At 46.1% G+C, this 21,630-nt stretch overlaps 2 protein-coding genes across 3 annotated transcripts in view; both read left to right on the forward strand.

Moving 5' to 3' along the window:
- Positions 1-9,889, forward strand: part of LOC132207691 (complement C5-like) — a 73,445-nt gene extending 63,556 nt beyond the window's left edge. Inside the window, exon 4 of the mRNA XM_059643590.1 lies at positions 9,754-9,889. Coding sequence (XP_059499573.1) covers positions 9,754-9,843 — 90 coding nt within the window. The 3' untranslated portion in view covers positions 9,844-9,889. The remainder of the gene's footprint in view (positions 1-9,753) is intronic.
- Positions 9,890-13,880: 3,991 nt separating this feature from the next.
- LOC132207693 (utrophin-like) overlaps positions 13,881-21,630 on the forward strand; it is a 425,643-nt gene continuing 417,893 nt past the window's right edge. For both annotated transcript variants that reach the window (XM_059643598.1, XM_059643601.1), the window contains exon 1: positions 13,881-14,193. The gene's annotated coding sequence lies outside the window, so the exon portion shown is untranslated. The remainder of the gene's footprint in view (positions 14,194-21,630) is intronic.

Genomic DNA, 21,630 nt, shown 5'->3' on the forward strand with positions numbered 1-21,630 from the left:
TGGGGATGCAGTGCCCGAGCGGACTTGGGGTGCAGTGAGTGAGGGAAATGGGATACAGTGCCTGAGTGAAATGAGATGCAGTGACTGAGGGAAATGGGATGCAGTGACTGAGTGAAATGAGATGCAGAGACTGAGGGAAAGGAGATGCTGTGACTATGGGAAATGGGATGCAGTGAGTGTGGGAAATTGAATGCAGGGCCTGTGAGATAGGGGAAACAGTGACTGATGGAAAAGGAATGCAGTGACTATGGTGAAGGAGATGCAGTGACTGAGTGAAATGGGATGCAGTGACTGTGTGAAACGTGATGCAGTGACTGAGTGAAATGTGATACCGTGACTGAGAGAAATGGGATGCAGTGACTGAGTGAAATGGGATGCAGTGACTGAGTGAAATGGGATGCAGTGACTGAGTGAAGTGGGATGCAGTGACTGAGTGAAATGGGATGCAGTCACTGAGTGAAATGGGACGCATCACTGAATGAAATGGGATCCAGTGATTGACAGAAATGTGATGCAGTGACTGATGGAAATAGGATGCAGTGACTGTTGGAAATTGAATGTCGTGACTGAGTGAAATGGGATGCATTGTCTGATGGAAATGGGATGCAGTGTCTAATGTAAATGGGATGCAGTGTCTCGGGGAAAGGAAATGCAGTGACTGAGTGAAATGGGATGCAGTAACTGAGTGAAATGGGATGCAGTGACTGAGTGAAATGCGATGCAGTGACTGTGTGAAATGGGATGCAGGGACTGCGTGAAATGGGACACAGTGACTCAGGGAAATGTGATTCAGTCACTGAGAAAACTGTGATGCAGTCACCGAGTGAAATGGGATGCAGTGGCTGAGTGAAATGGGATGCAGTGGCTGAGTGAAATGGGATGCAGTGGCTGAGTGAAATGGGATGCAGTGACTGAGGGAAATGGGATGCAGTGACTGAGGGAAATGGGATGCAGTGACGGAGGGAAATGGGATGCAATCACTGAGGGAATTGCAATGCAAAGATTGAGGGAAAGGTGATGCTGTGACGATGGGAAATGGGATGCAGTGAGGGTGGGAAATTGAATGCAGCATCTGTGAGATATGGGAAACAGTGACTGATGGAAATTGGATGCAGTGATTGAGTGAAATGGGATGCAGTGACTGCGTGAAATGGGATGCAGTGACTGCGTGAAATGGGATGCAGTGACTGAGGGAAATGGGATGCAGTGACAGAGTGACATGAGCTGCTGTGTCTGATGGAAATGTCATGCAGTACCTGATGGAAATGGGATGCAGTGACTGAGGTACTGGGAAGGAGTGACTGAGTTCATGGGGATGCAGTGCCCGAGCGGACTTGGGGTGCAGTGAGTGAGGGAAATGGGATACAGTGCCTGAGTGAAATGAGATGCAGTGACTGAGGGAAATGGGATGCAGTGACTGAGTGAAATGAGACGCAGAGACTGAGGGAAAGGAGATGCTGTGACTATGGGAAATGGGATGCAGTGAGTGTGGGAAATTGAATGCAGCGCCTGTGAGATACGGGAAACAGTGACTGATGGAAAAGGAATGCAGTGACTATGGTGAAGGAGATGCAGTGACTGAGTGAAATGGGATGCAGTGACTGTGTGAAACGTGATGCAGTGACTGAGTGAAATGTGATGCAGTGACTGAGAGAAATGTGATGCAGTGACTGAGTGAAATGGGATGCAGTGACTGAGTGAAATGGGATGCAGTGACTGAGTGAAATGGGATGCAGTGACTGAGTGAAATGGGATGCAGTGACTGAGTGAAGTGGGATGCAGTGACTGAGTGAAATGGGATGCAGTCACTGAGTGAAATGGGACGCATCACTGAATGAAATGGGATCCAGTGATTGACAGAAATGTGATGCAGTGACTGATGGAAATAGGATGCAGTGACTGTTGGAAATTGAATGTCGTGACTGAGTGAAATGGGATGCATTGTCTGATGGAAATGGGATGCAGTGTCTAATGTAAATGGGATGCAGTGTCTCGGGGAAAGGAAATGCAGTGACTGAGTGAAATGGGATGCAGTAACTGAGTGAAATGGGATGCAGTGACTGAGTGAAATGCGATGCAGTGACTGTGTGAAATGGGATGCAGGGACTGCGTGAAATGGGACACAGTGACTCAGGGAAATGTGATTCTGTCACTGAGAAAACTGTGATGCAGTCACCGAGTGAAATGGGATGCAGTGGCTGAGTGAAATGGGATGCAGTGGCTGAGTGAAATGGGATGCAGTGGCTGAGTGAAATGGGATGCAGTGACTGAGGGAAATGGGATGCAGTGACTGAGGGAAATGGGATGCAGTGACTGAGGGAAATGGGATGCAGTGACGGAGGGAAATGGGATGCAATCACTGAGGGAATTGCAATGCAAAGATTGAGGGAAAGGTGATGCTGTGACGATGGGAAATGGGATGCAGTGAGGGTGGGAAATTGAATGCAGCATCTGTGAGATATGGGAAACAGTGACTGATGGAAATTGGATGCAGTGATTGAGTGAAATGGGATGCAGTGACTGCGTGAAATGGGATGCAGTGACTGCGTGAAATGGGATGCAGTGACTGCGTGAAATGGGATGCAGTGACTGAGGGAAATGGGATGCAGTGACAGAGTGACATGAGCTGCTGTGTCTGATGGAAATGTCATGCAGTACCTGATGGAAATGGGATGCAGTGACTGAGGTACTGGGAAGGAGTGACTGAGTTCATGGGGATGCAGTGCCCGAGCGGACTTGGGGTGCAGTGAGTGAGGGAAATGGGATACAGTGCCTGAGTGAAATGAGATGCAGTGACTGAGGGAAATGGGATGCAGTGACTGAGTGAAATGAGATGCAGAGACTGAGGGAAAGGAGATGCTGTGACTATGGGAAATGGGATGCAGTGAGTGTGGGAAATTGAATGCAGCGCCTGTGAGATACGGGAAACAGTGACTGATGGAAAAGGAATGCAGTGACTATGGTGAAGGAGATGCAGTGACTGAGTGAAATGGGATGCAGTGACTGTGTGAAACGTGATGCAGTGACTGAGTGAAATGTGATGCAGTGACTGAGAGAAATGTGATGCAGTGACTGAGTGAAATGGGATGCAGTGACTGAGTGAAATGGGATGCAGTGACTGAGTGAAATGGGATGCAGTGACTGAGTGAAATGGGATGCAGTGACTGAGTGAAGTGGGATGCAGTGACTGAGTGAAATGGGATGCAGTCACTGAGTGAAATGGGACGCATCACTGAATGAAATGGGATCCAGTGATTGACAGAAATGTGATGCAGTGACTGATGGAAATAGGATGCAGTGACTGTAGGAAATTGAATGTAGTGACTGAGTGAAATGGGATGCATTGTCTGATGGAAATGGGATGCAGTGTCTAATGTAAATGGGATGCAGTGTCTCGGGGAAAGGAAATGCAGTGACTGAGTGAAATGGGATGCAGTGACTGAGTGAAATGGGATGCAGTGACTGCGTGAAATGCGATGCAGTGACTGATGGAAATGGGATGCAGTGACTGTAGGAAATTGAATGTAGTGACTGAGTGAAATGGGATGCATTGTCTGATGGAAATGGGATGCAGTGTCTGATGGAAATGGGATGCAGTGGCTGAGTGAAATGGGATGCAGTCACTGAGGAAAATGGGATGCAGTGACTGAGGGAAATGGGATGCAGTGACTGAGTGAAATGGGATGCAGTGACTGCGTGAAATGCGATGCAGTGACTGAGTGAAATGGGACGCAGTGACAGCGTGAAATGGGATGCAGTGACTCCTTGAAATGGGATCCAGTGACTGAGGGAAATGGGACACCGTGACTGAGTGAAAGGGGATGCAGTGACAGCGTGAAAGGGGATGCCATGACAGCGTGAAAGGGGATGCAGTGACAGCGTGAAAGCGGATGCAGTGACTGCTTGAAATGGGATGCAGTGACTGAGTGAAATGGGATGCAGTGACTGAGTGAAATGGGATGCAGTGAATGAGTGAAATGAGATGCAGTGACTGATGGAAATTGGATGCAGTGACTGATGGAAATTGGATGCAGTGACAGAGTGACATGAGCTGCAGTGACTGAGTGAAATGAGATGCAGTGTCTGATGTAAATGTGATGCAGTGACTGAGGTACTGGGAAGGAGTGAGTGTGTTAATAGGGATGCAGTGCCCGAGCGGGCTTGGGGTGCAGTGACCGAGGGACCTGGGATGCAGTGACTGAGTGAAATGGGATGCAGTGACTGACGGAAATGGGATGCAGTGACTGAGGGAAATGGGATGCAATGACTGAGGGAAATGGGATGCAATCACTGAGTGAAATGCGATGCAGAGACTGAGGGAAAGGAGATGCTGTGACGATGGAAAATGGGATACAGTGAGTGTGGGAAATTGAATGCAGCGTCTGTGAGATATAGGAAACAGTGACTGATGGAAATTGGACGCAGTGACTGTGGTGAAGGAGGTGCAGTGATTGAGTGAAATGGGATGCAGTGACTGAGGGACATGGGATGCAGTGACTGAGGGAAATGGGATGCAGTGACTATGGGAATTGGGATGCCTTGACTGACGGAAATGGGATGCAGTGATTGACGGAAATTGAATGCAGCCTCAGTGAGAAACGGGATACAGTGACTGAGTGAAATGGGATGCAGTGACTGATGGAATTGGGGTGCAGTGACCACATCAGTACTGTGTGATGATCCTGGCCAGGTGTTAGATTTCAAAGTCGTTGATCACCTTGGTGATAGCGATCACAATTCTGTTATGTTTACTTCAGTGATGGAAAGGGATAGGTGTACACCACTGGGCAAGAGTTATAGCTGGCGGAAAGGCAATTACGAAGAGATTATGCAAGATTTAGGGAGCATAGGATAGGGAAGGAAACTGCAGTGGATGGGCACAATAGAAATGTGGAGCTTATTCAAGGAAAAGCTCCTGTGTGTCCTAGATAAGTATGTACCTGTCAGGCAGGCAGTAAGCTGGAGGGTGCGGGAGCCGTGGTTTACGAAGGAAGTGGAATCTCTGGTCAAGAGGAAGAAGGCGGCTTCTGTTACTTTCAGATGTGAAGGCTCAGTTAGGGTGATTGAGGGTTACAAGGTAGCCAGGAAAGACCGAAAGAGAGAGCTCAGAAGATCCAGGAGGAGACATGAGAAGTTGTTGGTGGATAGGATCAGGGTAAACCCTCAGGCTTTCTATCGGTATTTAAGGAATAAAAGAATGACAAAAGTAAGATGAGGCCCAATCAAGGATAGTAGTGGTAAGTTGTGTGTGGAGTCAGATGAGATAGGGGAAGCGCTAAATGATGATTTTTCAACAGTATTCACTCTGGAAAACCACAATGTTGTCGAGGAGAATACAGACAAACAGGCTACTGGACTAAGTGGGATTGAGGTTCACAAGGAAGAGGTTTTTGAAATCCTACAGAGGGTGAAGATAGCTATGTCCCCTGGGCCGGATGGGATTTATCCTCGGATCCTCTGAGAATCCAGGGAGGAGATTGCCGAGCCTTTGGCATTGATCTTTAACTCATCATTGTCTACAGGAATAGTGCCAGATGACTGGAGGATAGCAATTGTGGTTCCCCTGTTCAAGAAGGGGAGTAGAGACAACCCTGGTAATTATCGGCCAGTGAGCCTTACCTCACTTGTCGGTAAAGTGTTGAAAAAGGTTATATGGGATAGGATTTACAATCATCTAGAAAAGAATAAATTGATTCGGGATAGTCAGCATTGTTTTGTGAAGGGAAGGTCGTGCTTCACAAACCTTATTGAGTTCTTTGAGAAGGTGACCAAACAGGTGGATGAGAGTAAACCGGTTGATGTGGTGTATATGGATTTCAGCAAGGCGTTCGATAAGGTTCCCCATAACAGACTATTGTACAAAATGCAGAGGAATGGAATTGTGGGAGATATAGCAGTTTGGATCGGAAATTAGCTTGCTGAAAGAAGACAGAGGGTGGTAGTTGATGGGAAACGTTCATCCTGGAGACCAGTTACTGGTGGTACCGCAAGGGTCGGTGTTGGGTCCACTGCTGTTTGTCATTTTTATAAATGACCTGGATGAGGGCGTAGAAGGATGGGTGAGTAAATTTGCAGACGACACTAAGATCGGTGGAGTTGTGGATAGTGACAAAGGATTGGTTGCAGAGGGACATAGATAAGCTGGAGAGCTGGTCTGAGAGGTGGCAAATGGAGTTTAATGCAGACAAGTGTGAGGTGATGCACTTTGGTCGGAGTAACCAGAAGGCAAAGTACAGGGCTAATGGTAAGATGCTTAGTAGTATAGATGAGCAGAGAGATCTTGGTGTCCATGAACACAGATCCTTGAAAGTTGCCACCCAGGGTGACAGGGCTGTTCAGAAGGCATACAGTGTTTTAGCTTTGATTAATAGAGGGATCGAGTTCCGGAACCAAGAGGTTATGGTGAAGCTGTACAAAACTCTGGTGCGGCCGCACTTGGAGTATTGCGTACAGTTCTGGTCACCGCATTATGAGAAGGATGTGGAAGCTTTGAAAAGGGTGCAGAGGAGATTTACTAGGATGTTGCCTGGTATAGAGGGAAGGTCTTAGAATGAATGGCTGAGGGACTTGAGGCTGTTTTCGTTAGAGAGAAGAAGGTTGAGAGGTGACTTAATTGAGACATATAAAATAATCAGAAGGTTAGATAGGGTGGATAGGGAGAGCCTTTTTCCTCGGATGGTGACGGCGAACACGAGGGGGCATAGCTTTAAATTGAGGGGTGAAAGATATAGGACAGATGTCAGAGGTAGTTTCTTTACTCAGAGAGTAGTAAGGGAATGGAACGCTTTGCCTGCAACGGTCGTAGATTTGCCAACTTTAGGTACATTTAAGTCGCCATTGGATAAGCATATGGGCGTACATGGAATAGTGCAGGTAGATGGGCTTGAGATCGGCATGACAGGTCGGCACAAGATCGAGGGCCGAAGGGCCTGTACTGTGCTGTAATGTTCTATGTTCTATGGCCAGCTCTCCCTGTGTTCCGTGTGATTTAACTTCCCTCTTGGACTACCGTGAGGAACCTTCTTGAACGCCTTACTGAAGCCCATATGCGTCCATCTTTCTGCCTTAATCAATGCTCTTGATTACTACTTTAAAAAACTCAATCAAATTACATGAGTTATGATTTCCTGTGCACATGTGTCCTCGGATCCCATGGACTGTTTCCTGTTCTAACAGTCTTCAAATGGGGGATCTTGTCAAAAGCTTTGCTGATGCCCAAGTAGACTGTATCAAATGCATTGCCCTCATGCACACACCTAGTTAGCTCTTCAGTCATAGATTCATAGAGTCATACAGCACAGAATCAGGACCTTCAATCCCAATCATCTGTACTGATCAGGTGTCCCAAACTTAACCGGTCCCATTTGCCTGTGTTTGGTATCCGTCTAAACCTTTCCTAATTGTGTACCTGTCCAAATGTCTTTTAAATACAGCAATTTTATCTGCCTCGACCACATCTGTTGGCAGCTCCTTCCATTCACGAACCCCACCGCCCCCCCACCCCTTGTGGAAAGTTGGTTGAAAGTCAAAGCTGTGAATGTTAGAGATTCATCAACAAACCTCTTGCTGTCAACTGAAAGAAACCAGAGCTGATAAATCTCATTAGTAAACAAAATCATAGTTCTCTAGGTTTAGTAACCATTATTTAGTAATTCCTCTTTTAATAGCTCTCACACGGTTGGCTGTCACTGAGGGGACTTCTCCTTGTACATTTCCTGCCATTAACCCAGTGCACTCTACAGGGACAGAAGACAGTAAAACTAAATAAAGAAACTCTAATTCAAAGAAAGAAGAATTATGGAAATGTCCTGCCCTCACCCCTTCTTTCCTCACAACCGCTCCCCACCCCTTTCACAAAGAACGATCAAACGAATGCTGTTGTAACATCTTACTTTGTTCCAATCCTAGTTTATTTGTTGCTGAAACAGACTTTCTTGCTATTGGTCTCTTTGCACTTAACTATTCCAATGCACCCTGCGCACCTCCCGCTTTCTATTCTCGATAAAATCAGGGTCTTCTGCTGTTTATGTTAACCGTTCATAGCACATCCTGTGCCCCTTGACCTGCATCAATTCCAAGTTCAGCAAATCCTCAATTTTAATATTAATTAATAAACTCTAGTTTCGGTTTCAAATCCCTCCACGGTCTTGAATCCCTCCCCTAATCTCTGTAATCCCCTCCAGTCTCCTAGTTTTCAGAGCTATCTACAGTCTTACACTAACTCATTCCTGAACATTTCCAGTTGTAGTTAGCTCACAGGTGGCATTGCTGTGAGCTGCCAAGGTACTAACACTGGAATTTCTTTCCTCAACCACTCTGTCCCTCAACCAGTTATTCCTCATTTCGTACACTGAGCATGAGTGACCTGCAGTGAGGTCTCAAGGAATTGGAGCCAGTTCACCAGAGGATGAAGTCACACTCCATTTCAGCTACAGGGGATTCAGATGAGAACTGCAATGGGGATGGGGTGGCCGACAGAAGAAGGATTGGTGCATTGGCAGGTTAGAAAGCCTGCCCTTAATGTCACGGAGCATGAAAGACTCTGGCTTCAATCTGGCGCAGTGTTTGGAACCCATCCACTCCAGCACTGAGTTGTGGCCAACCTGATGGGAACAGTTACAGATTGAGTCATGATTGGTATCTCTGCTCCAGAAAAAGCAGAAGCCAATGAAATGGCTGCAAGGTCAGACTCATGTCATCATGCCCAGCAATTCCAGTGCTCAAAGTGCAGTGCATTTCCAGCACTGCTGCCCAGGGCTGGGTGGTGGTGGGGTGGTGGGGGTGACAGTCACAGCAAGAAGTGGCAGTGATGCAATGGGTCATGAAGCACATGTCTGCAAGTGTCCTTCCCTTATTGCCAATCCTTTGCCTTGTTAGTGCCCTTGCGAACATTGCTGGTCAGCCAGCCAGCCCTGATTTCTGCCACACCTTGCTGTTGTGGTGCAGTCCTGGGTGGGCCCTTCTGGAGCTAGAGTTACTCAGGATAAACACAATAAAAATCATCAGCTTTCACCTGCAGTGCCACAGTCACAGGGATCGCACTCTGTGGGAGCATTAAGCAAGAAAAAGGCACCTGTAATACTGGTATGAAGGAAATAAATGAGGGCAGTTGATATTTGCATGCATTATGGCATAGATTGTTCAACATTATTGTTTTGAAATATCGATATTGTGACGGCATTTACTGTTGTTTGTAGACAAGTGGTGCAGTGGTAGTCAACAGCCAAGGAGAGGGAAGGTTCAGCCTTGTTAGTGGAATTTGAGCGAACATTTACCTGTATTACAGTTGGTCGAGTGGATCACAGAAAGTCTGGCAAGAAAAAAAGCTGCAATGGTTACCACCTCTTTCTCAGCTGGTGCCCTATCACTGGCAGCGACAGCGTACCCTCATGATGCCAAGGTTGGAGACTATCAAGAATCATGACGACACCGGCCCTTCTCTGTACTGCAGGACTGCCCCAGAGTGCTCCAGGCAGCAGAAACAACATTGAACTATTCCAGTGGTCTGCACCATTACATTTCCTGTGGTACTTTATGCAGCCCCTCTGAGTGTGTAATACACACTCCCATATGGACCAGGTCATCAAACAAAGGCTCTTGTCACCTCCTCATTACTTCAAGTTGTTCAAATGAGGATGGCAGGGCAGAATATTGAAGAATTATTACAAAGTCTTCTGTTCAGTATCCTGCTGCTCTCTGACAAGGAAAACTGAAATGTACTTGATTTTCATGTAATTTTGATTCCCATTACAGGTCCTTATGGGAACAGGAAAAATGACAAGCTGGAAAATTTTGCAAGTAATCTTTGGGCCAGCCTGGAATCTTCCCATCCTCTGGCCATGACCTTGTGACCCTGCTTGGAGGTTGTAGTTACAGTTTCAGAAGTGATCAATTCCAGTGAGTATGTCTGTACTAAGGTGAAAGCTCACGCACAGTTCTTCACGACGGGAAAAATGGCTCCATTCAGACTCTGGAGATTCAGGTATCCCACTGAGAATCGTTGTCTCCTTCATCATTCACCTTATTCCAGTCACCTGTCCTGCTCTGTGTGATTTCTGTCCATTCTCTCAGTCATGCTTGTCTGAGGGGATAGCCACGACTGTAGCCCTGTTGTTGACTTGTGCAGTATCCTCACAGTCAGGGAATGCTTCCCCATTCCTGAGAGATTTCAGCTGGCTTAAACAGCTCTGAAAACCACGAAACACTTTTACAAGAGTCAGCGGAAATCCACTTGCATCTAACCTGTAAGTAGTTGGTGATATCTCTATCCTCACTGCATTGGATTAAGAGAGGATTGTAACTGGAATACTGAGGTCAAAACATATACCATTAGCATCCAAGCAGCATTGCGCATACTTCCATCAGAATGTGAATCAGATGACAGGGATTATACCTAGCACTTGGAGAACTGACAGAAACCCCAGGTTACCTTGTCAGGAAAGTTCCAGTGAATGAAGTGCCAACCGAGCACTTACCATTCGGGGGCAGTCTGTGGCTAAAACCCCACTCACTGAGAGATGCTGGCCAAACAGAGACTAGTGTCTCGCCATTGCAGGTGGTGCCACCAGGAAGGGTGGCTGATGCTGGTACTGCAATTAATCCAATGCTATTAGTGAGTCATGAACAAATTGGGGTCGTGGGAGAGGTTTTCTGGCCAGGGAATCAGGAGGTTGTAAGAAAAGGCAGTCAGGTGCTATCTGTTTGCCATTGCTACTAATATGGCATGGCGGATCAATGGTTAGCACTGCTGCCTCACAGCTCCAGGGACACAGGTTCAATTCCAACCTCAGGTGACTGTCTGTGTGGAGTTTGCACATTCTGTATATGTCTGCATGGGTTTCCTCTGGGTGCTCCAGTTTCCTCCCACAGTCCAAAGATGTGCAGGTTAGATGGCTTGGCCATGCTAAGTTGCTAAGAGTGTCCAGGTATGTGTGGGTTAGGTGGGTTATAGTGGAATGGGTGTGGGTGGAATGCTGCAAAGGTCAATGTTGGGTCAAAGGGTCTGATTGTACACTGTAGGGATTCTATAACTAAGAGTTTTACTTCTCAAACTTTCTGTGTGATATTTGTTCAGCCTAAGTTATTAATTGCCCACTCAGGGGAGTAAAGACCATTTACCAGCCTTCCCAATCGAGACTGCATCAGGGTAAAACTTGAAAGGCAGTCAGGTCCGTACTTACACTCTCCAGCTCAAACCCCGCATAAAGAGAGGGCTGTTAAATTCTACCCGTCATGTACAAAATCCAGCACCTACGTGATTGCCTGCAAAAATGCCATCCATCACTGCCCACAACAGAAGAGTGAACCTGGCAGAAACGCAGAATTGCTACAATGCAGAAGGAGGACATTCAGCCCATCATACTTGCCAAGCTCTCTGAGCACTCTAATTTAAGGCCAATCTTCTACCTTTTTCCAAAAACCCTGCATGTATTTTTTTTTCTGTTTAAGTAACCATCCCTCTTGCGTGCCTTCGCTGAATCTGCCACCACCACATTTCCAGGCAGTGGATTCCAGGCCCAGATCACTCACTGGCTGAATAAAGTATTTTTTCTCACTGCCCATTTGCTTCTTTTGTTAGCATCTTTGAAACTGTGCCCTCTGGTTCTAGATTCATTTTAGGAGTGGGAACATTTTATTCCTAGATAACAAGGTGTAGAACTGGATGAAGAGCTTTCTGAACTTACTTCAGAAAAATGAAGAAGGGTCGAGGCCTGAAATGTCAGCCTTCCTGCTCCTCTGATACTGCTGGGCCTGCTGCGTTCATCCAGCTCAGCACCTTGTTATCTCAGATTCCCCAGCATCTGCAGTTCCTGCTATCTCTGAAGCATTTTATTCCTATCTGCTTTCTCCTGAACACTCATGGTTTTGGAAAGTTTCTATCAAGTTTCCAAGGAAAGCAGTCCCAGTACCTTGAAAAAATCCTCATAACTGAGTTTCTCATCCCTGAGAATCATTCTCATAAATGGAGGCGTTGTGACAACATCACTGGACTCGTAATCCGGAGATTCAGGTAATCAGAATCAACTTTCACCATGACGCATGTTTGAATCCAATTTCAATTTAAAAACAACACCCAGGAATGAAAGTCTAATGGCGCCCATGAAATGGACCAACGACTGTGCTGTACATTTCTATGACTCTATGTCTCATAACAGGTCGCAGTACATTGGAGTTTTGTGTCATCTGTACAGTACAATGTTGTCCCCTGCACACCCAAGCCTAGATCATTTATGTACGTATCAGGAAAGCAAGGGTCTCACTACCAGCCTCAGGGGAACTCCACAACAAACATCCTCTCAATCAGAAAAACACCCATCACACTCTCTTTCTTGTGATCAGAGATAATGGGAACTGCAGATGCTGGAGAATCCAGGATAACAAAGTGTGTAGCTGGATGAACACAGCAGGCTGAGCAGCATCTCAGGAGCACAGCAGCTGACGTCAGCTTTGGTGCTCCTGAGATGCTGCTTGGCCTGCTGTGTTCATCCAGCTACACACTTTGTTATATTACACTCTCTTTCTCATCCCTCAGACAATTTTGGATCCATTTTGCTGCTGTCCCTTTCATTCTAAGATTTTCTTCAAAAATTGTACAAAATGCTTTTGGATAGCCCATGCACAGCACAACAGCATCTTTGTCCTTTTCAACCTTCTCTGTTACCTGCGCCTATCTCAAGCATCCAAATGATGTGGGCAAGTGGATACTGATGTTATTGGATCTTAAGACACGGAAAATAACTCATTGAGAATGTGGTATCCCAAATTAGAACCATCAGAGATTTACATGTCGGTGATAATTTACACACATGAGAGGGGTGCAGACACTTAGAGCCGTTCAGCCGCTAGGTGAAAACATTTCCGAGTTAATTGCCGCCCTGCGCAGAGTGCACACACAAATCTTGACGACAAGCATGACCCCAAGTCAGACAGCATCATTAGCATTGCTTCCAGATTAAAAATAACCCAGGGAGAACAAGACACTGCCTTTCAGACAGGTGTGGAGATAATTCCCAAATAACTAGCTTGATCCCAGACCACAGATGGGATGTACAATTATGGATTGACCAGATAAGGAACCAGCCAGGGTGCTCAGTGATAACTGGTTAACATGGCGGGGAAGGGAGTGAAAAAATAACGAGACGTGCTAATCGGAATTGAGCTGTATTTGTGTGTTAAGTATAATTGAAGGGGCGTAAGAAGTGGGAGAGGGCTGTGGTGGCGGGTGGAATGATTCATGGAAGCCGCATTTGCTTCTTGTCCAAGTTTAATTCACTTCCGGAGACGCCGGTATTATTTTCAAATTGGCGCTATTTGCAGCGTAAAATTGCAATCGCCAAATGTTATGCTGACTCCTGAGACAGCAGGTTGGCAACCCCCAGTGAAAAGGGACCAGGATGCTAAATCTCCCCTTCCCCTACTGCATCCCTAAACCAGCCCAGTTCGTCCCCTCCCCCCACTGCACCACACAACCAGCCCAGCTCTTCCCCCCCCACCCACTGCATCCCAAAACCAGTCCAACCTGTCTCTGCCTCCCTAACCTGTTCTTCCTCTCACCCATCCCTTCCTCCCACCCCAAGCCACACCCCCATCTACCTACTAACCTCATCCCACCTCCTTGTCCTGTCCGTCTTCCCTGGACTGACCTATCCCCTCCCTACCTCCCCACCTATACTCTCTTCTCCTATCTTCTTTACTCTCCATCTTCGGTCCACCTCCCCCTCTCTCCCTATTTATTCCAGTTCCCTCTCCCCATCCCCCTCTCTGATGAAGGGTCTAGGCCCAAAACGTCAGCTTTTGTGCTCCTGAGATGCTGCTTGGCCTGCTGTGTTCATCCAGCCTCACATTTTATTATCTTGGGAGAGAGAGCCGTTTTGGTTTGTGATACACGAGACGAGGCTGTCTATGCCTTTCACCCATCGGTAGCTCTCCTCCTGTCCCTGCCTCTGCCTCTATGCACACACACTGCCAGGCATAGTCTTCCTCCCTCTCTGTGTGTGTGTGTGTCTCTCTCTCGCTTCAGCTCCTAAAACCTAAGATGCATCGGATATAAAAACACGCATATAAACACACACACACACACACACACACATCAACAAGCCATGGGGAAAGATCAGGAATTACTGCAAGCTGTCAAAACCGAAGATGTAGCTGCAGTGCAGAAGCTGTTGCAAAGGCCGAAACAAGGCAAAGCGAGTGAGTACCCTTTACACACCGTTCCATTGGCTGATGTGAATGTGCCTGCGTTTTTTTGTGTGTGTGTGTTTTGCAAATGTCCTGTTATTGTGGAGTAGGAGGGGAGGGAGTTTGGTCTGTTGTTCAATATGGGCTCTCATATCTTGACCGATGCTGTTAGCGACTCTTGATACAGTGCAATCGGTGGGAATGTAGCATTAGCCTGAATAGTGCGTTCTCTCTCCCTCAGACAGCTCCCCTGCATCCCTTAGCTTCACAAGACGGCGCTTTCTGCTCCTAACAGCGCAGATTGAACGTTGAGGATTGATAAGGTCAATACTGGGAATCCTAGATTCCCTATCAACCGGGCAAGAGATTGCAGATAATAAGATGTGAGGCTGGATGAACACAGCAGGCCAAGCAGCATCTCAGGAGCACAAAAGCTGACATTTAGGGCCTCGACCCTTCATCAGAGAGGGGGATGGGGGGAGGGAACTGGAATAAATAGGGAGAGAGGGGGAGGCGGACCGAAGATGGAGAGAAAAGAAGATAGGTGGAGAGAGTGTAGGTGGGGAGGTAGGGAGGGGATAGGTCAGTCCAGGGAAGACGGACAGGTCAAGGAGGTGGGATGAGGTTAGTAGGTAGCTGGGGGTGCGGCTTGGGGTGGGAGGAAGGGATGGGTGAGAGGAAGGACCGGTTAGGGAGGCAGAGACAGGTTGGACTGGTTTTGGGATGCAGTGGGTGGGGGGGAAGAGCTGGGCTGGTTGTGTGGTGCAGTGGGGGGAGGGGATGAACTGGGCTGGTTTAGGGATGCGGTGGGGGAAGGGGAGATTTTGAAACTGGTGAAGTCCACATTGATACCATATGGCTGCAGGGTTCCCAGGCGGAATATGAGTTGCTGTTCCTGCAACCTTCGGGTGGCATCATTGTGGCAGTGCAGGAGGCCCATGATGGACATGTCATCAAGAGAATGGGAGGGGGAGTGGAAATGGTTTGCGACTGGGAGGTGCAGTTGTTTGTTGCGAACTGAGCGGAGGTGTTCTGCAAAGCGGTCCCCAAGCCTCCGCTTGGTTTCCCCAATGTAGAGGAAGCCGCACCGGGTACAGTGGATGCAGTATACCACATTGGCAGATGTGCAGGTGAACCTCTGCTTAATGTGGAATGTCATCTTGGGGCCTGGGATGGGGGTGAGGGAGGAGGTGTGGGGACAAGTGTAGCATTTCCTGCGGTTGCAGGGGAAGGTGCCGGGTGTGGTGGGGTTGGAGGGCAGTGTGGAGCGAACAAGGGACTTGGAATCTCCAGCATCTGCAGTTCCCATTATCTCAAGAGATTGCAGATGGTTTGTAGCGAATCCACGGTTGAGATACAACGCACAGAATCAGTTAGTATGAGGGGAAAGGTGGTTCTGGAGGTTTGCACTGTGCTGTTTCGGCAAAAAAAGTGCCCGACCAGAGAATACCAGGCCAGTGACTAAGATGGTTAAACAGCTAATTCTCGTGGAAAGCTGTCAAGAAGGTAATAGCTCAGAGTCTCGCTTCTGAGGAAGTGCAAACTAGAGATCGTGTTTGACCCACTCTGTGCAGGTTGTTGCTGCTGTGTTGCAAAGAGAGCCTAGAGACGTGAGGGGGGACTCGGATGTGACAAATGCAGTGACTCCACACCCGGGCAGTGGTTTGGCAACATGATTCGGACCCCGTTAGCTTGCAGCCCTCTGGCGTTGTTCCCTTACTGCCGGATGCTCACTGGCTCGCACGCCCCAAACGACCGGGGCTATTTTAAATTTAACCCCTTGATTGATGGGCTGACAAGTGCCTGTTGACGACAAAGCAATAGATGCTGCAGATCTGGTAATTCGAAGCAGTTTTGCTGGGAGACGCTTTAAATGATAGATTTCAATTCTAAAATTAACCAGGATTAAACGGGGGAGACCTCGAGCTGGCTGATCTATGATGTAGTAATAACAGTATTTTCGGAAAGATTGTCTGAGACGCAGGAGTGATGTCTCTCCCAGCTATCCTGGCTGCAAGGAGGAGGAAAAGGCAACCCTTTTCGAACAAGGCACAGTGAGGATTTCTGAAACATTTATGTATCGCTTAACTGGAAACTTGATAATGTACGCCACAATGTGGGAGGGGGAATCTTATTCAGTTCTATATTTGCCTAAAGCTTCACTCCAGATATTTTGTTAAAAATAAAAGAATAATGGGATTTGAAGGGTACACTGCGAGTAAATCGTGGGAAAATGTTAATTTATTTTGATGTGACTTGCTCCTACATGAGTAAAACATATTGTGATTAAGGATGATGGAATAAACTAAAAGCATTATTTGCCAGGATGAGATTCTGTCATAGTCTGGAGATGCGCTGCTCTGCTATCCAGTTATGAAGAGCTGCTGTAGTTGTGTTCTACAAGACTCCAATTGTTGGATGCAGTGGAAGTCTTTCAGGAGAAGACACCATGTCCCTTTAAAAATAGTTTCTTACTGATTTATCATGTCACACACAGTACTCTGATTTGTAATTTTCTGGCTTATTCTCTGGTGTTGAGAACCTTTGTGGGTTGACTCTCCCTTTGACCTCATGATCCCTGTTGAGTTTAGATTTTGAATGCGTGGCCTGTGCATTTGTTGGATTTCTCTCTATTGGTTCTCTAAGTTCACTGACTGAATGCAACACTGTATCAATGTTTACCAATAATGATCATATCTGTGATGATGATGCTATTTTCCTTGGGACAGATAATGAAACTCTCCATGCTTCACAAAGTCTGTCTTCGTGTCTATTGGTGCTCCATAATTGGTGACCATGCCTTCAGCTGACAATGCCTTAAGCTCTGGAATTTCTTCCATAAACCTCACCACTCCTTTACCACCCCGCCCCCCCGACCATGTTCTCCTTTACATTATTGGTTATAAAATACCAGAGCGGTGACTTGTGTTGATATTGCCAGTGTCACGTTTGATTAGATCATTCCTCCTATGAAATATTGTGAGACATTTTACTTTTACCAATGCAAGATGCATACATGCTGTTGTTATTAGACAATAAATCGAGGTGGGAGGGTGCGGTATCATTGGGTTTTAAATGGCTGGAGAGGCCTAACGCCAAATACCCAGCAGGTAGCTGTGTTGGGGCTGGGTTTGAGGGTGGGGTGGCAGATGGTGACTGTCTCTTCTAAATTAGCCCATGCTCCCATTCGAGGATCATATGTAATGCCTTGCTTATCACCAGTCTTCAAAATTCTGACAACACCCCAACTCCCCAACATATCCTCACTAGGGCCTACCAATTCTTCTCACTTGGTGAGCTGAATCTGGAACAATTGTCCAAGTCCCAAGTGCAATACCAGTAATGACCACGTCTTCTGGTGGTGCTGCTGGTACAGTGCTGGAATGCTGCCAATCTCTTACTGGCCTGAATCTCTCTGAGGCAGGACATCTTCATGTGTTAGCGGAGCAATCAACCCATCAGATGGTTGCAGAGCTTGGCAGACTTCCCCACCTCTGTGCTTTTAGTCAAAGAAGTGGGGAACCCAGAGTCTTGTGTCATTCAGCCCTGAGGCAGTTGACCCTTACTTGCCTTCTGAAGTAGTATAGCAAATAGTTCATAAAAATGGGCAATAAAATGGTGACTTTGCCAGCATAATCCACATAATTAGAACTTTTCTTTATTAAATTGGGAACTCTGTGTGGTGTGTGCAATGCTAATGGAAGTACAGATCCTGGCTAAGCCCAGTGTTCTGTCTCCACCTCCCATGATAATACGAGGTACTGACTGATTGGTTTCTTGGCTGAGACTGTGGCCACTTACTTTGCAGCCAAAAACACGAAGCAGTGTTTTTAGGAGAGGATGGGACAAAATATTTAGAAGAGTGTCGAGAGGGTCCATAAAGTTTTGCAACTGAAGATATAAAAGCTGCTAGAGTTTAAAAATAACTTGGATCTGTATTTGAACTAACATTAATGTCGAGGGCCAAGAGCTGGAAAACAGGATTCAACTTGATAATTTTAATTTGGCTGGCAAAGATGCGCTGGGCCAAATGCTCTCCTTCCATTGCTGCAAATTTCCACGATACTCCAAAATCATGTCAAAGATTTCTGCAGAAGGGTCTTGGCTTGAAACATCAGCCTTCCTGCTCCTCTGATGTTGCTTGGCCTGCTGTGTACATCCAGCTCTACACCTTGTTATCTCTATTGTAGAGCATCTATGTGTCCCACTGTTATTTTACTATCATGCCAGATGTGTAGTACATGATTTCTCTGCAAGTTGGTATGACAAATTAAAATGATGAGACATTTTTATTCTTTTAATGATAAAACTCAAAATTCCAACTGCACCTATGTCAACTCCTGTGCTGTGACATGTCTTTACAGATTGAAAGGTGCATTTTATTTCAGTTGGGATGATTCTTGGATTTCTGCCAGAATTCAGCAGTTTGAGGTTTGCTGTGACAATTCCATGCCTTTTGACCTTCAACACAATCACAGTGAAAATGACGTGGAAATTACAATATGGATACTGTGTGTGTGTGTGTGTGTGTGTGTGTGTGTGTGTGTGTGTGTGTGTGTTTGTGTGTGTGTGTGTGTGTGTGTGTGTGTGTGTGTGTGTGTGTGTGTGTACCTTGTGATATTTGATATAATCATTTGATATAATCACTGGCGTTACTTTGGAGAGGTTTTGGTCTCCCCTTTGAATATTGAAGTAGAATGTAAAGCTCTTCCAGAAGTTTCGCTAATGACATAGAGCATCAGTCTGATGAAAACCTACCTCTTCCCCTTGCTACTATCTACTTGTTATTGCAGTATCAGTTTCTGAGACATGCCTTAGAATCCATTAAAGACGTGAATAAAGGCAAACAGTTGCCACTCACTCTAACCAACGTTTTTGTATAAAGATTTTACCCTCTACATGGACATGAGTCTTAATCCCATGTGCCCACTCTGTTCCAGTGAATGCTTTATTCATCCTTACTTTGACCACTTGCTTAACCTATTCCTAAATATTGACTTGGCTGCCTGTTCAGTCATTAATTCTGGTTGCACATTTTGAACTCTATGTGTTTGATGCAGCAGTTGGAAACAAGGGCTTGTGCTGCTTTAGTTATACCATCAATAGAGACTTTAAATAGTCATTAAAGAAAGGAAGAACTGGCACTGAATAAATTACCTGGGGTTTTTTTGTATTCATTCTTAGAATGGAGCTGCTGCTGGCTGGCCAGTATTTATTGCCCACTCATAGCTGCCCTTGACAAGGTGTTGGTGAGCTGCCTTCTTGAACCATGGCTTGGAGGGCAACTTGCAGGTGGTGGTATTCCCATAAATTTGCTGCCCTTATCCTTCTAGATGGTAGTATTTATGAAAGTGTTGGTTTCTAAAGAGCCTTGGTGAATTTATGCAGGGGATTTTGTAGATGATGTGCACAGCTGCTACTTCCCATCACTGGTGGAGGGAATGAATTTTTCTCGCTGTTGCTTTGTTAACTGTAGCAGCTTGCTGTGCCTAAATTGACTGCTGCATTTCCTGACATTGCAATAGTGACTACACTTCCAAAATATGAATACTGCTGAGAAAAGGCATATTTTGCTCCAGTTTTTCAACTTGCACTTAACAGGACAATTCACATCAAATACAATGTAAAAGGATCAACTATTATAGTAAATAAGAAGTGAGTCCTGGTGTTTTCCCTGTGGAAACACCTCAGAGTCCACTGTAATTGCTTTATTCATCTTTACTTCAACCATTTGCTGTACCTGTTCCTAAATATTGATGTGGTTCCACTTCCAAATGAATCAGCACTCTCTTTGTGTACAGCTTTTCCCTTCACTTCTTGCAAATTGCCCCAATAAGTGCAAGATGAAAAGGATAAACAAAATGTATTTTTTTCAAGTTCTGTATTACCAACTGATGACTGCCAAAATACTTCATTGGCTGTAAAGTGCTTTGGAATGTCCTGAGGCCATGAAAGGGAAGAAAGAGAAGGCTTTCTTTCTTAACATTGTGCATTTCACAGCTTTAGGATATCCCAAACAACTTCTGGCCAAGAGAATAGTTGAGAATTGGAGTCACTGTCGTAATGTGGAAACACGGCAGTCCATTTGTGCACAGTGAGATCTCACAAACGGCAACATCACAGTGACCAGAAAACCCCTTCAGTAATATCAGTTCAGAGCTTAGTATTGACCAAAACACCAGGATAACTCTGCTTGACAACAGAGGCATTACATTACCTGAGAGGGAATACGAGTATTTAACAACTAGACACCTGAAGCCACAATTTCAATGGGTAGAGTGTTGGTTCGAATGGTATCATCCAAAGGTCAGCACCTCCAACAATGGAGCACTGGGTATGTTAGCCTAGATTTTCTTCTCAGGTCTATAGATCCTGACTTGAACAATGACATTCTGTCTTAACGGTTGGAGTGAAACCCACTGAGCTGCAGCTAATATAGAACATAGAACATAGAACATAGAACAGTACAGCACAGAACAGGCCCTTCAGCCCACAATGTTGTGCCGACCATTGATCCTCATGTATGCACCCTCAAATTTCTGTGACCATATACATGTCCAGCAGTCTCTTAAATGACCCCAATGACCTTGCTTCCACAACTGCTGCTGGCAACGCATTCCATGCTCTCACAACTCTCTGCGTAAAGAACCTGCCTCTGACATCCCCTCTATACTTTCCACCAACCAGCTTAAAACTATGACCCCTCGTGCTAGCCATTTCTGCCCTGGGAAATAGTCTCTGGCTATCAACTCTATCTATGCCTCTCATTATCTTGTATACCTCAATTAGATCCCCTCTCCTCCTTTTCTCCAATGAAAAGAGACCGAGCTCAGTCAACCTCTCTTCATAAGATAAGCCCTCCAGTCCAGGCAGCATCCTGGTAAACCTCCTCTGAACCCTCTCCAAAGCATCCACATCTTTCCTATAATAGGGCGCCCAGAACTGGACGCAGTATTCCAAGTGCGGTCTAACCAAAGTTTTATAGAGCTGCAACAAGATCTCACGACTCTTAAACTCAATCCCCCTGTTAATGAAAGCCAAAACACCATATGCTTTCTTAACAACCCTGTCCACTTGGGTGGCCATTTTAAGGGATCTATGTATCTGCACACCAAGATCCCTCTGTTCCTCCACACTGCCAAGAATCCTATCGTTAATCCTGTACTCAGCTTTCAAATTCGACCTTCCAAAATGCATCACCTCGCATTTATCCAGGTTGAACTCCATCTGCCACCTCTCAGCCCATCTCTGCATCCTGTCAATGTCCCGCTGCAGCCTACAACAGCCCTCTACACTGTCAACGACACCTCCGACCTTTGTGTCGTCTGCAAACTTGCTGACCCATCCTTCAATCCCCTCATCCAAGTCATTAATAAAAATTACAAACAGTAGAGGCCCAAGGACAGAGCCCTGTGGAACCCCACTCACCACTGAGTTCCAGGCAGAATA

The sequence above is a fragment of the Stegostoma tigrinum genome, unplaced genomic scaffold (assembly GCF_030684315.1).
Source record: "Stegostoma tigrinum isolate sSteTig4 unplaced genomic scaffold, sSteTig4.hap1 scaffold_124, whole genome shotgun sequence".
NCBI lineage: Eukaryota > Metazoa > Chordata > Chondrichthyes > Orectolobiformes > Stegostomatidae > Stegostoma > Stegostoma tigrinum.